At 43.7% G+C, this 15,763-nt stretch overlaps 1 protein-coding gene across 2 annotated transcripts in view; it reads left to right on the plus strand.

Annotated features, from left to right (window-relative positions):
• The window catches only part of nkd1 (NKD inhibitor of WNT signaling pathway 1), a 130,517-nt gene extending 114,980 nt beyond the window's left edge, over positions 1 to 15,537 (plus strand). For both annotated transcript variants that reach the window (XM_068049428.1, XM_068049429.1), the window contains 4 exons: positions 4,005 to 4,152; positions 10,744 to 10,828; positions 11,183 to 11,313; positions 12,353 to 15,537. In XM_068049428.1, the coding sequence (XP_067905529.1) occupies positions 4,005 to 4,152; positions 10,744 to 10,828; positions 11,183 to 11,313; positions 12,353 to 12,942 (954 nt within the window). In that variant the 3' untranslated portion in view covers positions 12,943 to 15,537. The remainder of the gene's footprint in view (positions 1 to 4,004; positions 4,153 to 10,743; positions 10,829 to 11,182; positions 11,314 to 12,352) is intronic.
• The last annotated feature ends 226 nt before the right edge of the window (positions 15,538 to 15,763 follow it).

Genomic DNA, 15,763 nt, shown 5'->3' on the forward strand with positions numbered 1-15,763 from the left:
TTCTCCATTGTATCATCTACCTGTCATAAGCACACTTTTTCTTCTTCATCTTCATCACTATCACTTTTGTCATCCAGGGAACTCTGGATTTGTTTGCCCTACCTTCCCCTTTGAGGGAATATACCTCAACTGTGCCTGAAGTATCTCTTCTTTGAAGGTATCCCATTGTTCAGTTACCGTTTGTCCTGCCAACCTTTGATTCCAATTTATTCGGCCCAGATTCATTCTTGCCCCTTTGAAGTTGGCTTTACCCCAGTTAATTATTCTTACTTTAGATTGTTCTTTCCCATAGCCAACCTAAACCTAAATGTTCTCCTTCTAACACTTGTTCCATTTGGCTCACCTCATTCCCAAGAACCAGGTCCAGCAGTGCCTCCTTTCTTGTTGGACTGGAAACACGCTGCTGTAGAAAGTTTTCCTGAACACACTCTTGGAACTCTTCCCCCTCTCTACCCTTTACACTATTACTATCCCAGTCTGTATTCAGACAATTAAAGTCACCATTATAATTACTCTTGCAGAGCTGCCGGGCAATGAGAGGCTGGCAACTACAGCGCCAACACAGAGGTGATGGCTTCTGCTGTAGCTGCAACGACCAGACATCGAGGAGTAAAGGCCAGCTCGGGTCTGCAAATGAAACCCGACCCAAATCCGACCCCGAGCCATACCCTGCCCGAATCCTTCCATTTTTTCGCCCCCCCACCCTCGACCCGAGCCAACCCAACCATAAGTTAACCTACCTTCCGCTTTTCAGTTTGTTGCTGATCTGCACAAATTTAAAATAACTAACAAAACCACCTTTCTAGTCCAAAAATTATATTAACATTGGAGCCACTTACCTGAGGTTGTGATAGAGCGTGTCCGACCTGGCCCGACCCAACACATGTCAGCCTTTACCGAGGATTGGCACTGGAACCAGGCTTAAGGTGGGTCAGGGCAGGAGTGGTCTTGCGGGGGAGGGTTGGAGGGGGATTGGCAGCATGGGCAAGGTATGGCCCTCACCAGGCCCACCCCCCCCCCCCCCCCCCTTTCCAAGCCTGCCCCCCCGCGCCATGCGGTAGGAAAGCAGTCCGCACGGTCTTTGGTCCTGTGCTTCCCGTGCAGGGGCAGGGCCGCCCACTGCATGGGTAATTGCAGCTGTGGCAGGAAGAGGGCCTTAATTAGTTATTACTTACCCAGTTAAGGGCCTCAATTGGCAGTGGGGCGGGGAGGCAGTTCACAGGCCTTCCCACCCCAGACTAAATTTTGGCGGAGGTGGGTTGGTGGCAGCTCCAGCCGCTATCATCCCACCCGATTTTATGTTCTCCAAACCTGCGGCAACGGAAAGCATAAAATTCCACCCTATGGCTGGAATTTTACAGCCCCCCACAGGAGTGGGCTGGTGATGTGGGGGGGGGCCATAAATTGAGTGGGCGACAGGGGTGCCATTCCTGACACTTTCTCGCCCCCGTTGCAAATTTACCCACGGCAGCAGCAAGAAATGGCCTGCCTGCCCCAGCCAGGCCAATCAAGGCTTTTAAGTGGCCAATTAACTGTTACTTAATGGTCTCCACCTGCCGCCACTGGTATTTTACCAGCGGCAGCCAGGTGGCAAAGGCCGTAGAACACCGCCAGGTAAAAGCTGGCAGCCCTCTTACGGGCTGGGGTAGGCCCTCCTGATCAGGCACCCTGTACCGCACAGAGGGGCCCATCCACGGTCCAATTGCCTCCACTGCACACCAGTCCCCTCCCTCCCTTACCCGCCCCCTCCCATTCCTAACCGACCCCCCTTGCCTCACCAGAGCCTGGTCAATTGTCACCGGTGACGCCCAAAAACTTAGCTACTTTCCGAGGCCGTCGTCCCTCTTGCTGCCGTTGGCTGGGTGCAGTCCCCGCAGTGGCCACCGCATTTGGTGGCTGCTGCTGGGACGGAGCGCTGCGGGTCCGCTGATAGGCCAGCAGCTCTGTTAGGTGGAACTTCCTGCCCCAGGCCAGTCAAGGGCCTGGAGAGTGAAAAATCCCGGCATGGCTCCTCAGGCCTGCAGAGGCGGGCTCGCCACCAACTTTTTGGCCGATGGGCGGGGCCTCCTGCCTAACAAAAATTCAAACCTATATTTCAGAGGCTGATTTTGCTCTCATGGTCTTTTGAGAACCATTAGTTATGCTGTAATTACCTTCACAGGGACCTCAGTAAAAGACTGGTAATCAGAATTATTAAATCTAGCCTATTTGATCCACAAAGTTTTATAGCTGTGTTCTTTAAAAATGATTTAAATCTTCTGCTTGCTAGAATTGTTTGGTGGTTTACAAATGACTATAGTCTTAATCTGTAGTACAATTAAAAGGCTTGTAAAATGATACGTGAAAGCAGAGGAAGTCTCATTTTTGTATTTCTATTACATTAATAAATCTAAAACTGATATTGTGCTGAGAGTGTATTGAAGGTATTACACATCTGAAAGCCTTGCCCTATTTCCTTGATAGAATTTTGCTATGACTAAGGATGAATGCTGCATTTCTCCAATTTTGGGTCTATAGGTTATTGTAGGGGCATGGAGGAATAGTTCCAGCAGCACGGTCATGATGCTACCTGCATTTCAAAAAAACTTGCTGAATTCAAACCTTATTTCAATCCTATTCATGGCCTGTGGGATGTTTACACAGTGCTGCAATAGAGATGAAAATAGACATTAATATGGATCAAATAGCACTCACTGTAGTGCTTTGCATGAACCTCTAACACCTGCAATCAGTAACAACACTTTGTGGCAAATGTAGTGCTGCCAGCACCACACTGCCAGTCTCCTCATATTCGATCATTTAAATAAATATTTATTTACGGACTGTTCAGCCCGATTGGGGACAGGGGTTCTTGTGGCAGTCTGCAATTTAGAAGTTTTGTTTTAATTAAATTCAGTTTGGGAGGATATGGGCTCCAGTGCTATGAGACCAGTTGTCTCCAACTTGAAAGCATGGCACAAATGGATTTTTCAATAATTTTGCAAAATGTATTTCTAACACTTAGTTCTACTTTGCCCTACAGGACATAAAGTATTTGTTGGTAGCAGTTAGAATCTATGAAATCTTGTGCCGTTTATCTTCATGTCTAATCCAGTTTTTGCTTTGATTTATTTTCCCTCCTTCCCACTGTTCACCCTCCTCCTTCATACTGGTTATGGTTCCACAGGTGAATGCAGCCCCTGTGTACCACACCCACATCCTCTTGTGAACTTGGTTAATCACTGCCAGCACACGCTGGGCATTGCAGGCAGTCCTGATCCTATCCCCACCCAGGGTAAGTATTTCCTCTGGTTGCTATGCGTAGTGATATCGTAAATATTTTGTGAATATCTTCCCTGACAATTTCTAACAGGTTTGTGATTTCACTACATTTAGTGACCAGAGAAATTCTTGCCCTATAAGTTGGGACACTATCCTCTGTCGTCCACCTTCACAGGACTGTGTTTGCATAGTTTCATTCCTACCTGGCTAAACATAGCCAGTGCCCTCCAGCGATGGATTCTCTTCTCTTTTCTTACATTAAACGTGCTATATTAATCCAACTTTGTCGTTAGTAGTATTAAGATGTACTTGCACAAACTTTCTTTGGCTGATGATCCTATGCGAAATGAGTTTGCGCAATTTGAGGTCATAGTTAAGTTTGGCCTTTAATTAACATTCAAAGACTGTAATGAACAAAAGTGGGAAAGCTGCCATGAGCAGTAAGGGATATTGTTTTAAGATTGAAGTCATTCTATCATGTCATTTTGTTAGGTTTCACAATATTTAAGTCCATATTGTTGTAAACTGGCTGCGTTAGTGCATGTGAGATAATTCCTGATATTTTCTTCTGTGTGTTTAATTTTAACATTCATAGATGTGTTGCTTGTGAAGCCATAAGAGCTAATGCACGGAGGAAAATAGTGACTCTCACGAGAACACAATTTATAGAAAAGTAGCTACACTTTGGGCAGCCTCCTCCGTTGGTAGAGTACAACACTACTTTTGTTTTAATACTTTTCCAGGATATCACTAGTCTTCTGCATACAATCTATGAGGTAGTAGATGCATCTGTGAACCACTCACCGAGTACCAGCAAAACGTTGCGGGTAAAGCTAACTGTGACACCTGATGCAAGCCAAAAGAAGAAAGGCAATCAAACATGTCAGACCGGTAAGAGAAAGACTTTTATACCAGCCAATGGCATGTATTAGCAAATGAATGTATGTGTAACTTGAGTTCTTAGTTCTGTCTGGTAATCTTAGTCACTTTAACTAGACAGAACTTTGTAAAGATACAGATTTGTGGCTTCTTAAACTATCTTAAGTATAATAAGGCCTGAGGCCCAATATCCTGAGTTCCTCAGACCTCACCGTTTGTGAGGGGAAGGAATGGGGCTCCAAATTTTCTCCCCTGTGATGTTTTAAAAACTTTAATGAAGACGTCAAGATGGAGGATCAAAAAATGTATAGAATTAAATGTCTAAAAACATAGGGGGTTAAATTGGGCACAGGCATAATAATGCGCAATTAACCTGCACCCATTCAATATGATGCAGACAGCATACCAATTCTGTGCTGCCTATTCGTTTGAATGATTGCTGCGTGCAGCCAGTGCTAACTGTACTGTTCATTGACGGCAAGCATCGGCGGGGGGCACAAAATCCTGGCACCACTTTAAGCTTGTCAGCACCTCTTTAAGGGAGGTGCATTGTGGCTGGAGCAGGTTCTGGCAGTCATGCAGAAAGTGAGTCTGACCTGGGAAACGATGAAGAATGATACAATATGGGAGAGAGGGGCTGCAAGGTTTTCCAACACTGGAGGCCTTGGTGGAGAGTAGGAGAAATGTCCTGTATCCACAGGAGGCTCAGAAGGCCATGCAGATGCACGTGCAAAAGGCAGTGGGTGCAGACATGGAGGTCAGTGCCAGGAATCAAGCCCCGAAGACCAGGATGCTGTGCTGCAAGAAGCCCATTGACCTCACACGAGTGGTCAAGGTCAGTGAATGCATTTTCAAATGCCATATGCTACCAACTGCACCACTAGCCTCAGACACTGCACAATGCACCACAGCCCCATCATCCACCTACCAACAACCTCTATCCATTAGCATTGATACCTAACATTCCAGTGCTTCACCTCACCCTCACATACTTAGCACTGCTGCAAGCCTAATACCCGCATCTCACAGCTGCACACACTGCCAGACATTCAATGGTAACAGCCACATCACCAAAACAGGTTGCACAACATACACTGACATACTTCCCTCTCTCTTGCAGCACAAGGTGGCACACAACAGGAGGCAGCAGGACGTAAATGGAGGGAGACAGGCACTCTTGTCCTATTCTCCATGGAGGAAATGGTACTGGCCATAATTCGGACACCCATTGCTGATGCCGTGGCTGAAACCATCAAAGTTGACAGTATTCTCACATTCCGCACCCTTGTGCCTTTTTCCTTTCAGATATCAAAGAGTGCTGGTCAGGCACTGGAGGAATACCAAGAAGAGTAATGATGTAGACACAGCACCATCCCTTGATTTCACACTCACAGACACCAGCTCAGATACTGACACTGCACGTATCTTACAGGATAGATTAGAGGCAGCATCTGAATATGGGGAGACATGGGACACAAGTGCGCTGCAGCCAGGGCAGTGGGTGAGGATAGCGCAGGTGCCAGCTTGCTCGAGGGTGAGGTCACTCACGGGTTCTGTTGCAGAGGACTCTGATGAGCATTTCAGTGGAGCTGCCTACAGAAGAAGGCTGATGGGCATGCACAACAAAATGTTTGATGCATTGGGAAGCCAGCAAGAAAGCTATGTCAAGAAGCTTGGAGGAGTCCAACACCAACTTGGCACAGAGCTTGGAGCCCATCCTTTCCATCATTGAAGTGGTGGACAACTCTGTTCGCACACTTATGGATTCCACCATGATGCAGCATCTGGTGACCGAAGTTGCAGCCTCCATTGGGCAGATGCAGGAGTCATCCAAAGTCTGAGTGTTACAGTGGAAGCTTAGACTTGTGTCATGCAAGGTCAGACTGAAGTCTTGCAAGCTCAGCCTGGGGCCATCCTGGCTGTGGATTACATTGTGCAAAGGGGCTTGCAGGGTGTCACAGCAGTCCAGCAATCTGTTCTCCAACAGGTTACTATGATTGCTGAGACATTGCCCTGGGGAGTGGCACTGGCTCCTTGGAGCACGAACCTGATGTCCTCACTCAGGAAGACAGCATTCGTCCTCCCGCCCCTGTCACTCTGCCAATGCCCTTGCCGTTGCCTGTCAGCCAGCCAGCCCAGAATGCTGCTGCCCATGCCAAGATAGTGCATTCCGCGGACAGGCCATTTAGGCCCAAAGCAGCTTGAGGGTGCCCTGCAAGACCATCTGTACCTACTCCACTGAAACTCAGCAGCCTTCCACCAGCCATGCTACAGCCACTGGAAGTAGCACTGGAGTAGGGGTATTAGGATAGGCAAATTTACATGGAAGACAGGTACAAACCCTTGGAGGCAGGCATGGAGGTGGGTAGGGGGCAAACAAAATGGCAGGGGGCGCTATTCCCAATGTTGCCCAGGTCCCCTGCCATTTTGTCTGGGGCGGGGAAGGCCGAGGACGGCCTTCCTTCCCCAGGCCAATTGATGGCCACTTCCTGCCTCCAATTTTGTGGAAGACTAAGGGCCCCATCGCCATGGGGAGACGCCACCAAGTAAAGCCTGGCGGCCTCCTAGCAGGGTTCAGGGGGGGCCCTCCTTTTCGGGGAAACCCAAAGCCCCCGGAGGGCCTGCCTAGTGGCGGCCGCCGCCCTCTTGGGAAGATCCACCACCCCCCCCCCTCCACCCCCCACCCTGTCGCTGGGGATCATACGAACATAGGAACATACGAATTAGGAGAGGAAGTAGCCCTAAAACATTGCACAAAAGTGATTAGTTGTCTTTTGTATGCATTATGGAATGATTTCATTTATAAATTTGATTTGGGGTGTCTATTTTGTGGTGGTTTTTATTTTCGCATTGTGGCCAAGTAGCTGCTGTGATGATCAGTGACAGAGGGAAGCTAAGGTGTGGGACGATGGGTGAATGGGAAATTGTGATTGCGGTTATTGGCATCACATTCAGATGAGATCTTCACAGATAGCCCCTTCTCCTGCTCCTCAGCTTCTCACCATATAGCTGGTGGCAAGGGCTGTCCGCTCATGGTGGTGAGGTTGTGTAGCATGCAGCAGACCACCACGAATCTCGATACCCTTTCTGTCAGGTATTGCCATGCTCCTCCAGAACAATCCAGGCAGCAGAAGCGTTGTTTCAGCACACCAGTACTCTGCTCTATCACATTTCATCTGGCAGCATGGCTTTTATTGTATGTATGCTGCGTGGGTTGCTCACCAGACTCCTCAACCATGTCGTCAGTGGATGGCCCTTGTCACCAAACCCTTTTGTTTGCCGTGATGGCTCAAATGCAGCTGGCACAGTGAACTGCCACAGAATGAAGACATCATGACGGCTGCCAGGATATCAGGCATTGATTTGCATGATTCGCTGCCTACAATCAGACACCAGCAGGATGTTGAGCGAATGGAATCCCTTTTGTATAGGGCAGAGTTGATCTGCAATGCCTGGATAGCGATGTGCATGCAGTCAGTGGCACACTGCCCCATGGGGAAGCCTGCAATCATAGTGATGCCGTGCCCTTGCTCCACCTGCTTGTCTCGGTCAAGAGAGAATGAAATGTCGTTTGCTCCAATGTCCCCTCTAATTTTTTTTTGAGACTGCGCGGGCCATTTATTTATGTGCATGTCCCCTTTAAATTGTTTTGCGTGGCTGCGCACACACAATAACTTAAAGGAACAGACTTGTGCACCCATGCATCTTAAAGGGAACATTGGTTAGCTCTCTTTGAATAGGGAGTCTCTTGCGCAACAATGGATGGAAAACTGCGGGATGTTGCAAATATCTTCAGGTCTAGCCTGGAAGGGGTCAGGCGCATAAAAGTTCTTCATCACAGCCACTGACAATGTGCTCCTTGCCCTGCTTTGAAGTTGCACTTGTGGTTCCAGCAGATCATAGACTTCCGTGAGTCGTACTCACTGAAGCAAGGACGTCTCACACATTGTTCCTCGCTGAGGTTCAGGTAAGAGGATTGTTTGCTGAACTCCTTGGGTAGATCTGGCCTCCTGCTGACAGCCCTTCACCTTCTTCTCCTCCTCCCTCTTCCAGCAGCTTGTCCTGCTCTGCATGTCCTCTGCTCATTCTCTAAGTCATGCTGTACTCCAAGGGGAATGCTTGCTAGTGCACCCATGTCTGGGAGCAACTGTTTTGTGCAGATGCCTTGAAGTCAGCAAGAAGTCCATCAGCACCTGCCACACCACTCCCTGTAGGCTTTTAACAAACTATAGAAAGCACCAAAAACTTGTAGAATCATAGCAATAGCCAGAAGAAATCAGCCGGCAACTAAATTGTAACTTGTAGGTGATCCCTTCGAATAGCGCTGTTGGTGGTCCTTCCTGCTGCCAAACACGTGCTCAGCTGTGCAAGGTTAAGGGCACTAGCTGAAACATTGAGCTCCAAGATGGCACCTGTAACGTTAAATCAGCGTTGCATGTTGATTGATGTCATGATCCGTCTGCTCTGCATACGTCCAACAAATGTTCTCTGCAAGCTCGCTAATGCCCTCACCAATATGGCACGAGGTGCGATTCCCCTCACAAGTGTGCGTGTGCACCACAGACACTATTTTGGAGCTCCAAGGGCATGCAAAGTACCCAAACAATGGCTGCTAATGAGCCTAATTTCCCATCCATAATCCTGGACTAAAGATTAGAAAAGAAATCGCAGGTGATACTGATGGAAAAGAAATGAACTTTCTTTCTGTATGTGTTTGTACTGTATTACTGTATTAAAGAAAAGAAATGCCTTACAGAAAATAGTGAGTAAGAAAAAATACTACAAAAGAAAGTTTGTGGCATTTTTTGCAGATTTCAGTATAGAAAACTGTATTCCTTTTCCAGTGATGAAAAGGAGAGCTAATGTATTTGAATTTGAGAGAAAAAAGTCTTGAGATTGTGAACAAAGTTGTCACTTCTTTAAAAAAAAAACAGAACCCTTGATTATTTGGAAGAGAACAGGCCCAGATGGAATGTATCCAAGGGTACGTAAGGAAATGAGATTGGAAGTAAGGGGAGTCATGGCTGATTTATTTTTGTTGAAGTTCATTAAGTGCAAAGGTAGTACCAGATGATCGGAAAATAGCTTATGTTCCAATTTTTGGAAGGAAAAGTTAGAAATGCGACCTCTGGATTTATAGGCCTATCAGCTTGGTAGGAAAAGCATTGGAGTCTATTCAAAAGGAAGCAATTTAAACATATTTAATAAATAACGGCAATGATTCCAAGCCTGTGAGCACTTGGTCATGTACAAATTTATAAAAATCCTTTGAAGACATAACCGAATTGGTTTAAACGGAGGTGTATAATACAATGTAATGTAATGGCTGTTTTGATGTCTGGACTTTCAGAAAGGATGCAGTAAATATTTTCAGGAGTCCTGCGGTAAGTGGGATAAAGATGGATGTTGTAATGTAGATAAGAAATTGGTTAAGTTATAGAAAACAACCCAAAAAATGAATGATACATCAAGTCAAGAAATATGATATGACCAAGCATTGAAACTATCAAGTAATACATGGCAATTGTTGCTATCCCAAATAAATGTAGTGTGTACGGAGTTCTACATAATATAAGGCCACTAAAGTGAGACCAACACACCATCCAGCTTTACTATGATTAGATGGGGTATTGTATGCAGTTAGGATTCCATAATTGTGAAACTATATATAGGAGTAGAAAGGGTTGAGAAGATAAAAGAAGACTTTCGTCTGTATAGTGGCATATCACATTCTCAGAACCTCTCAAAGCACTCTGTCTTACTTATTACTATGGAAGTGTAAGTGAATGCAGTAACCAATTGCTCACAGAAGCAACTGAATGACTGCTTAAACTGATTTTGGCCAGGCAGATGAGGCTTGGTTAATGTCTCATCTGAAAGGTGGCATCTCTAACAATGTAGCACTTCCTCAGTACTGCACTGAAGTATCAGCCAAGAATTTCTGCTCCTGCAGTTGTCTTGAAGCATGCACCTAGATGTGAATATGCTACTAATTGAGCCAGGCAGACAACTGTGGTTTTGGTTCATTCAATCAGAGTCCACAGGGGCTAATCTTAAAGATTAAAATCACTTGAGAGTTTAACATGAAGAGTAAGTTAGTCATACTTTAGAATTATTGACTTCTGGAATAGACTGCCACTTAAGCAGGTAAAAATAAATTCGTTTGAAGTATTCAAAATGGAACTGGGTCAATTCCTGATTTAACAAAGAGATTCAGGTTTAAGGCAGAAAAAGTTTAAAAATCACCATGGACCATCCATTTGGTTAGAAGGATAGGTAGACCACTTTTCTACCAGATGCGAGAGACACACAGGAATGGTCAAAGCGTCTCAAACATTTTTCTTCCTCTCTCCACTGAGAAAAGTGCTGGCCTCCACGCAGCACCACTACAACAAGACTAGCTGAGATTAACAATGGGTAGGGGGTGGGTGGAATGACTGGTACAAATGCAGGGCCTGCCACTCGGAGGCACTGTTCTACCCTCTCGTCAATACTATTGATTTTAGTTTTGACTTCTGATGCTTGTAAATATTTAGTCATAGTAAAGAACCTGTACTCAAAAACTGAAAAAGCTAATGCCTTCAATTTCCTCCTCCATCTTAGATGTTAACAATTCATTGCAAAAAGCTGAAAATAAATGTGTGGAGGAGTCAAAGAATATGGAGAAGAAAATTCGTGCTCCCCTCAGGTAAGAAACAGGCTAATGTACGAAAACTTCATTTTAAAAAACAGCTATCCAGGTTCCTTCAAATTGTTAAAGCCATTGACATTTATACAGCATCCTGTAATTGCCATGTCATTATGATGAAGTTCAATAATCGTTTTTCAAACGGGGATGTATTACTTTTTATAGAAATATTCTTAATATTAAACTTAAGGTGCTTCAATGCTTCACAATTTACTTGGATTAACTTAATTGTGTAGGTTGGGCTTCATATAAAACTTATTAATGTCGTATTTTGATTCGGTGCAAAAAATTGGGATTTAGTATCATGCAGGAAAGTCTTCTGTGGAGTGTACATGAACACTTCCTGTTTTTCAGACGTCACAACAGTGACCAGCATCCCCAGCAGAATAACTGCCATCGCCACTGTGTGGATGAGAACATAGAAAGGAGAAACCACTACCTTGACTTGGCAGGGATAGAAAACTACACCTCAAAATTTGGACCAGGTACAAAGATCTATATTAGGACAGATCCATTCTGTTGTCTTTTTTTTGCAGGTAATGGTGTAGTTACTCTTATTTCTATCTTTTTATATTAATTGCCTCCCCTTAAGTATGTTCTCACCTCTCTTATCTTGAAAGACGATAAATGATATTGAGGTATGGTTCCACAGGCATTGACAGATGATTTCAGGAAGCACTTCTTCGCGCAAATAGTGAATATTTGGAATGGTCTTCTGGGTAGGGCAGTGGAGGGAAAAACGTTAGAGTTTGCTGTTGGTGGGGCAGGATAATGTGACCTTGGTGAGGGTAGATTTTAATTAGTGGGCAGTGTGCATCAGCAAATCCCCATTGGTGCCAATAGAAGGTCCGCTCTAGTTTGAGGGCCCGGCCTCAGTAACCTTTTTGTGACTGGCTGTGGTCACGAAACGTGCATCCAGATGCAGCTCTCCCACACTGGGCGGGTGCAATATTGGACGGTCAAGCAGGAAAAAAATGTCAGGGAGGGGCTGTGATCAAAGAGGGACAAGTCCTGGGAGCAGCAATCCACATTATCACTGTGTGTATCTTTATCTGTTTTTCTATTTCTCACTCTGTCTCCTGCTCTATCTATCTATCTATCTCTATATCTCTCGCCCCTAGTGAAATCCAGAGGTCAAACCTGGGGCTTTCCTAATCTATATGCTTCTGTGTTAAAGCCCACATTAGTTTTAATATTTCACATAAGAAGGAAATAGGGCTGGTTACTTAGTGACACTGCACATTCAGGGGTATGATGAGACTCCTTGTACAAGCGTTGAAGTGCTTCCTTGGACGAAACGATGGGAGACACTTTTTACAGTGCAAAAGAAACACAAGAAGTTCTGGAGTTACTGTGTACACCTCCCAGAAACTGGTTCCTGAGCAATATTGATCAAAAGATTTGGAGCAAGCTATATGGAAGGAACTAAAGGTAGAGTAAGCAACAAAATATTGTAAGTTCCTAACACTAGCAGCATAAAAGTCTTCTTTAAGTTATAGACTAATGCAAGTGCTTCTCCCTCAGGTTCACCTCCAGTGGCTTCTAGAAAGGAGAATCATGTGAAAGTTTCTCATCAAGCCAGATCCCGTTCCCATGATCCTGAGGTTGTGCACAGTCACCACAGGAGATCTCAAACTATGGATCCAGTCCACGGTCATCTTAATCATACGTCATACACTAGGATGATTGAATTGCAACAAAGACTACGCACTCAGGACACCAGCAAGCACTTCATTAAATCTCCAAAAACCCTGAGCAAAAATATGATGACTTCAGCCTCAGCTGGAAAGGTTGCCAAGAACAAGCCTTCACAGAGTCCCTACATGCCATTGACGTCTACTCCTGTGGTAGTCAGCCCAAATATTCCATATCTACCCATGCATCTCGGTCAACAGCACCAGCAGAGTCATAAGAAACACAAGCAGAGATCTAAGGACAGCCATCAAGTGTATAAAGCCTTTCAGCCCCCTTCAAGAGTAGTAGAGCAAGAACATGTGAGGGATTTGCCATCTCTTCTGCTGTACGAAGGCCATGTTGGTCGGATTGTTCAAAGACATGAACATCATCACCACCATGAACATCATCACCACTACCATCACTTCTACCAGACATGAGCAGAGAAGAACAGGGTATTCTACAAGAACTTAAAACCACATTATACAATTTGAAGGAGAGATTTCTGACTGGATTTTGTGACCTTTGGTCTATACAGTATTGTTGATATTAATTATAAGATGAGAAGTTCATTACTTTGACAGTGAATAATAATTGACATGAAGTGAAACTAAAAGACTTTTGAACAGCTGGCTACCTCTAGTGTTAATTCAGATTTTATTTTCTTTATCCTATAAAATGTGCCACAAGGGGTTTTACTGTTCTGCATACTTGTAACCTTTTTGTGTTGTCATTTACGTTTCTGTAATTGAATTATTTTCTGCATTAAGATTCACATTAACCACACTTGCCAACTCTGCAGTTGTTGTGATACTGTAGTTATAATTCTTCCTTCTGGAGTCCAATTTTTTTTCTACCTTTTGAGAGGAAGCCACAAGGAAAGAAATGCTGCTAAGTGCTCTGAAAGATTTGTGCCATTACTGGTGCGTTTCTTTTTCTTGGTTTATTTGGTAGTTTGAATTCAGTGCTTTCTGGTGAAAAGTTGCTGATTTGAATGTTTTGTGACTGAACATGTATTTGGGTTCTTTTGGAATACTCAAGACAATGGCATGTCTCCCAAGTTAATTCTGCTCTGACTGCATATGTACATGGAGCAAATTGAATAGCCAAAACTGCACATATAATTTCCAAACTTCCCTGCATTTGTTAGTGCACTGTATAACAGATCAGAGGCTTATCATCTAAACTTCTTGGCTGTAATCACTCATGCACGTTTGACAAATGAGCGCAGTGAAAAATCTATGAAATGTATATGTGCGCAATTAAACCCAATATTATAGCACTCAAGTTCTGTCACTCCATCCCAACAACTGGAGAAACTCAAGGTCACTGTAACTGTAGCCCCATGGCACAGGGTCAATGAGTGACACAGAAGGTGGAATGCCCTTTACACATTTCGGAGAAGTTGGCAAGTACATATTCTATCTCAGGTGCATTTCTTTTAAAACTGTGGTTTGATTTTATTTTTTGAAACACGAGTCTCTTCTGAAAGGAATGATGGCAGACTTCTTCATGAATGGTGCACAGGGAAGATGGGATATAACTTGGTGCAACCAACTCCATTTTTGAAGTAGTGTCTCTAAATCTTACTGAAATAGCATAGGAGTTAATCAAATGAAGATACCTCACCCACGCTGGTGACAGGCAGGATCCTATTGGGAGTTAGTTGTGGTGATTCTTTTGCACAAATGGAAGAAGGCCTGGAATGAGTGAGATATCCTATTTATTCTATGGTCTGCATCTTAAGCTCTACTACAGAGGAATTCTAAAACATTACATGCTGCTGCTGACTATTAAGTGTTCAGCCCCTTTCACACAGCAATAAACGCTTCACTGCAAAAAGTCATTTTTTACTCCAGTAAAAGGTTAGTAATAAATTTCTATGATTGCATTCAGATAGGAAACATGATACTAGAAAGAAATTTGATCAGTTTTTTTGGTTGGCCTTTAGCTCAGTAACAGTTATCAACTCTACTGGTCTTGCTGGTTGTTTTACATTTAGATTTTAAAATAGTACTGTCTCCAATTGTGATAACAAATGAATGATAGTATTCCATTCCTTGTATTAATCAGTTTAATAAACTCAAAATTGACTGCTTTTAAATCACATGACGGACTGTCGTTACTGGTAAAGTCATGTGATGTATTTCCAATCAAGATTGGATCATGGGAGGCCGCCCTTTGTTGCTGCCTGTTCAGACACCCTCGTTAGATCAAACTATACAACATAATGTATTATATAGAGCAACACATACTGGAATATGTATGTTACCCTATGTATACATTATCCCAAAGGTATCAGAAGGTAAATTGCTGTGTGAATTGGGTTTTATTTCACACCTGTGAAAAAGCACGTCCAGTTTCTGTAGGCGTGAAAGGACAGTTCCATGGGCAGTGAAATCACCACTCATGGACCATAGAAGAAATTGTTTAAGAATGTACTGTTTTATTTACAACTACATCCTTGAAGAAAACATTCTAAATATATTTCAAGGATCCTCCAGATTTACTAAGGAATTGAGGAGGCCATGAACTTTTTCATTTATATGGGCTTAGACAGACTTGTACCTTGATACTAGGTATGTTACAAATGCTTCTAAATATACTTTGTATTTATGAAATATATATTGGACTGAAAATGACACGTGTCTGCTAAGCATATTGGCTTTTTGTGTCCTAGTGTTTTAATTATTAGTAGCCCTGTGTTAACAAACTAAGTCTCCACCACTAATATATCTTACACATTTGTGTACATTCCCAATGTGTGTAATGTTTTCTGACAGCCATGTAAAATAACAGTATTTAAATTTAAATCTGTATTGACTACATATTGTACCATTCAATTGTAAAAATACTTGTGTAACACAGTTCATAACGTTCCCTTCTGAAAGCAATTGCTTTTGCAGTATCCCTTTAATTGAATATATCTTTCAGTATTTTGTATAGTATATATAGATGGTTTTGATTAAATGCTTTATTTATTTAATAGTAAAACTGTGCCAACAGAAACCCCGTTTCATTAAAGGTAAACTAGTCAAATATATTAAAAGAAACCTGTGTCCCTGAGACTAATTATTGGGCAATGTTCAGCAGTACTTCACTATGAGCCAGTAGGGACCCGTAATTTCTGATCTATATGCCTGCCGGCCATTTTGGCAAAAGGCATAATCTCACTTAACGAAATTCTGTGGAGGTTCATGAGACCCCATGAATAACATTGCATGCACAGCCACAAAGTGCATATTCATATTGCAAAAAAAG

This window comes from Heterodontus francisci, chromosome 17, assembly GCF_036365525.1.
Source record: "Heterodontus francisci isolate sHetFra1 chromosome 17, sHetFra1.hap1, whole genome shotgun sequence".
NCBI lineage: Eukaryota > Metazoa > Chordata > Chondrichthyes > Heterodontiformes > Heterodontidae > Heterodontus > Heterodontus francisci.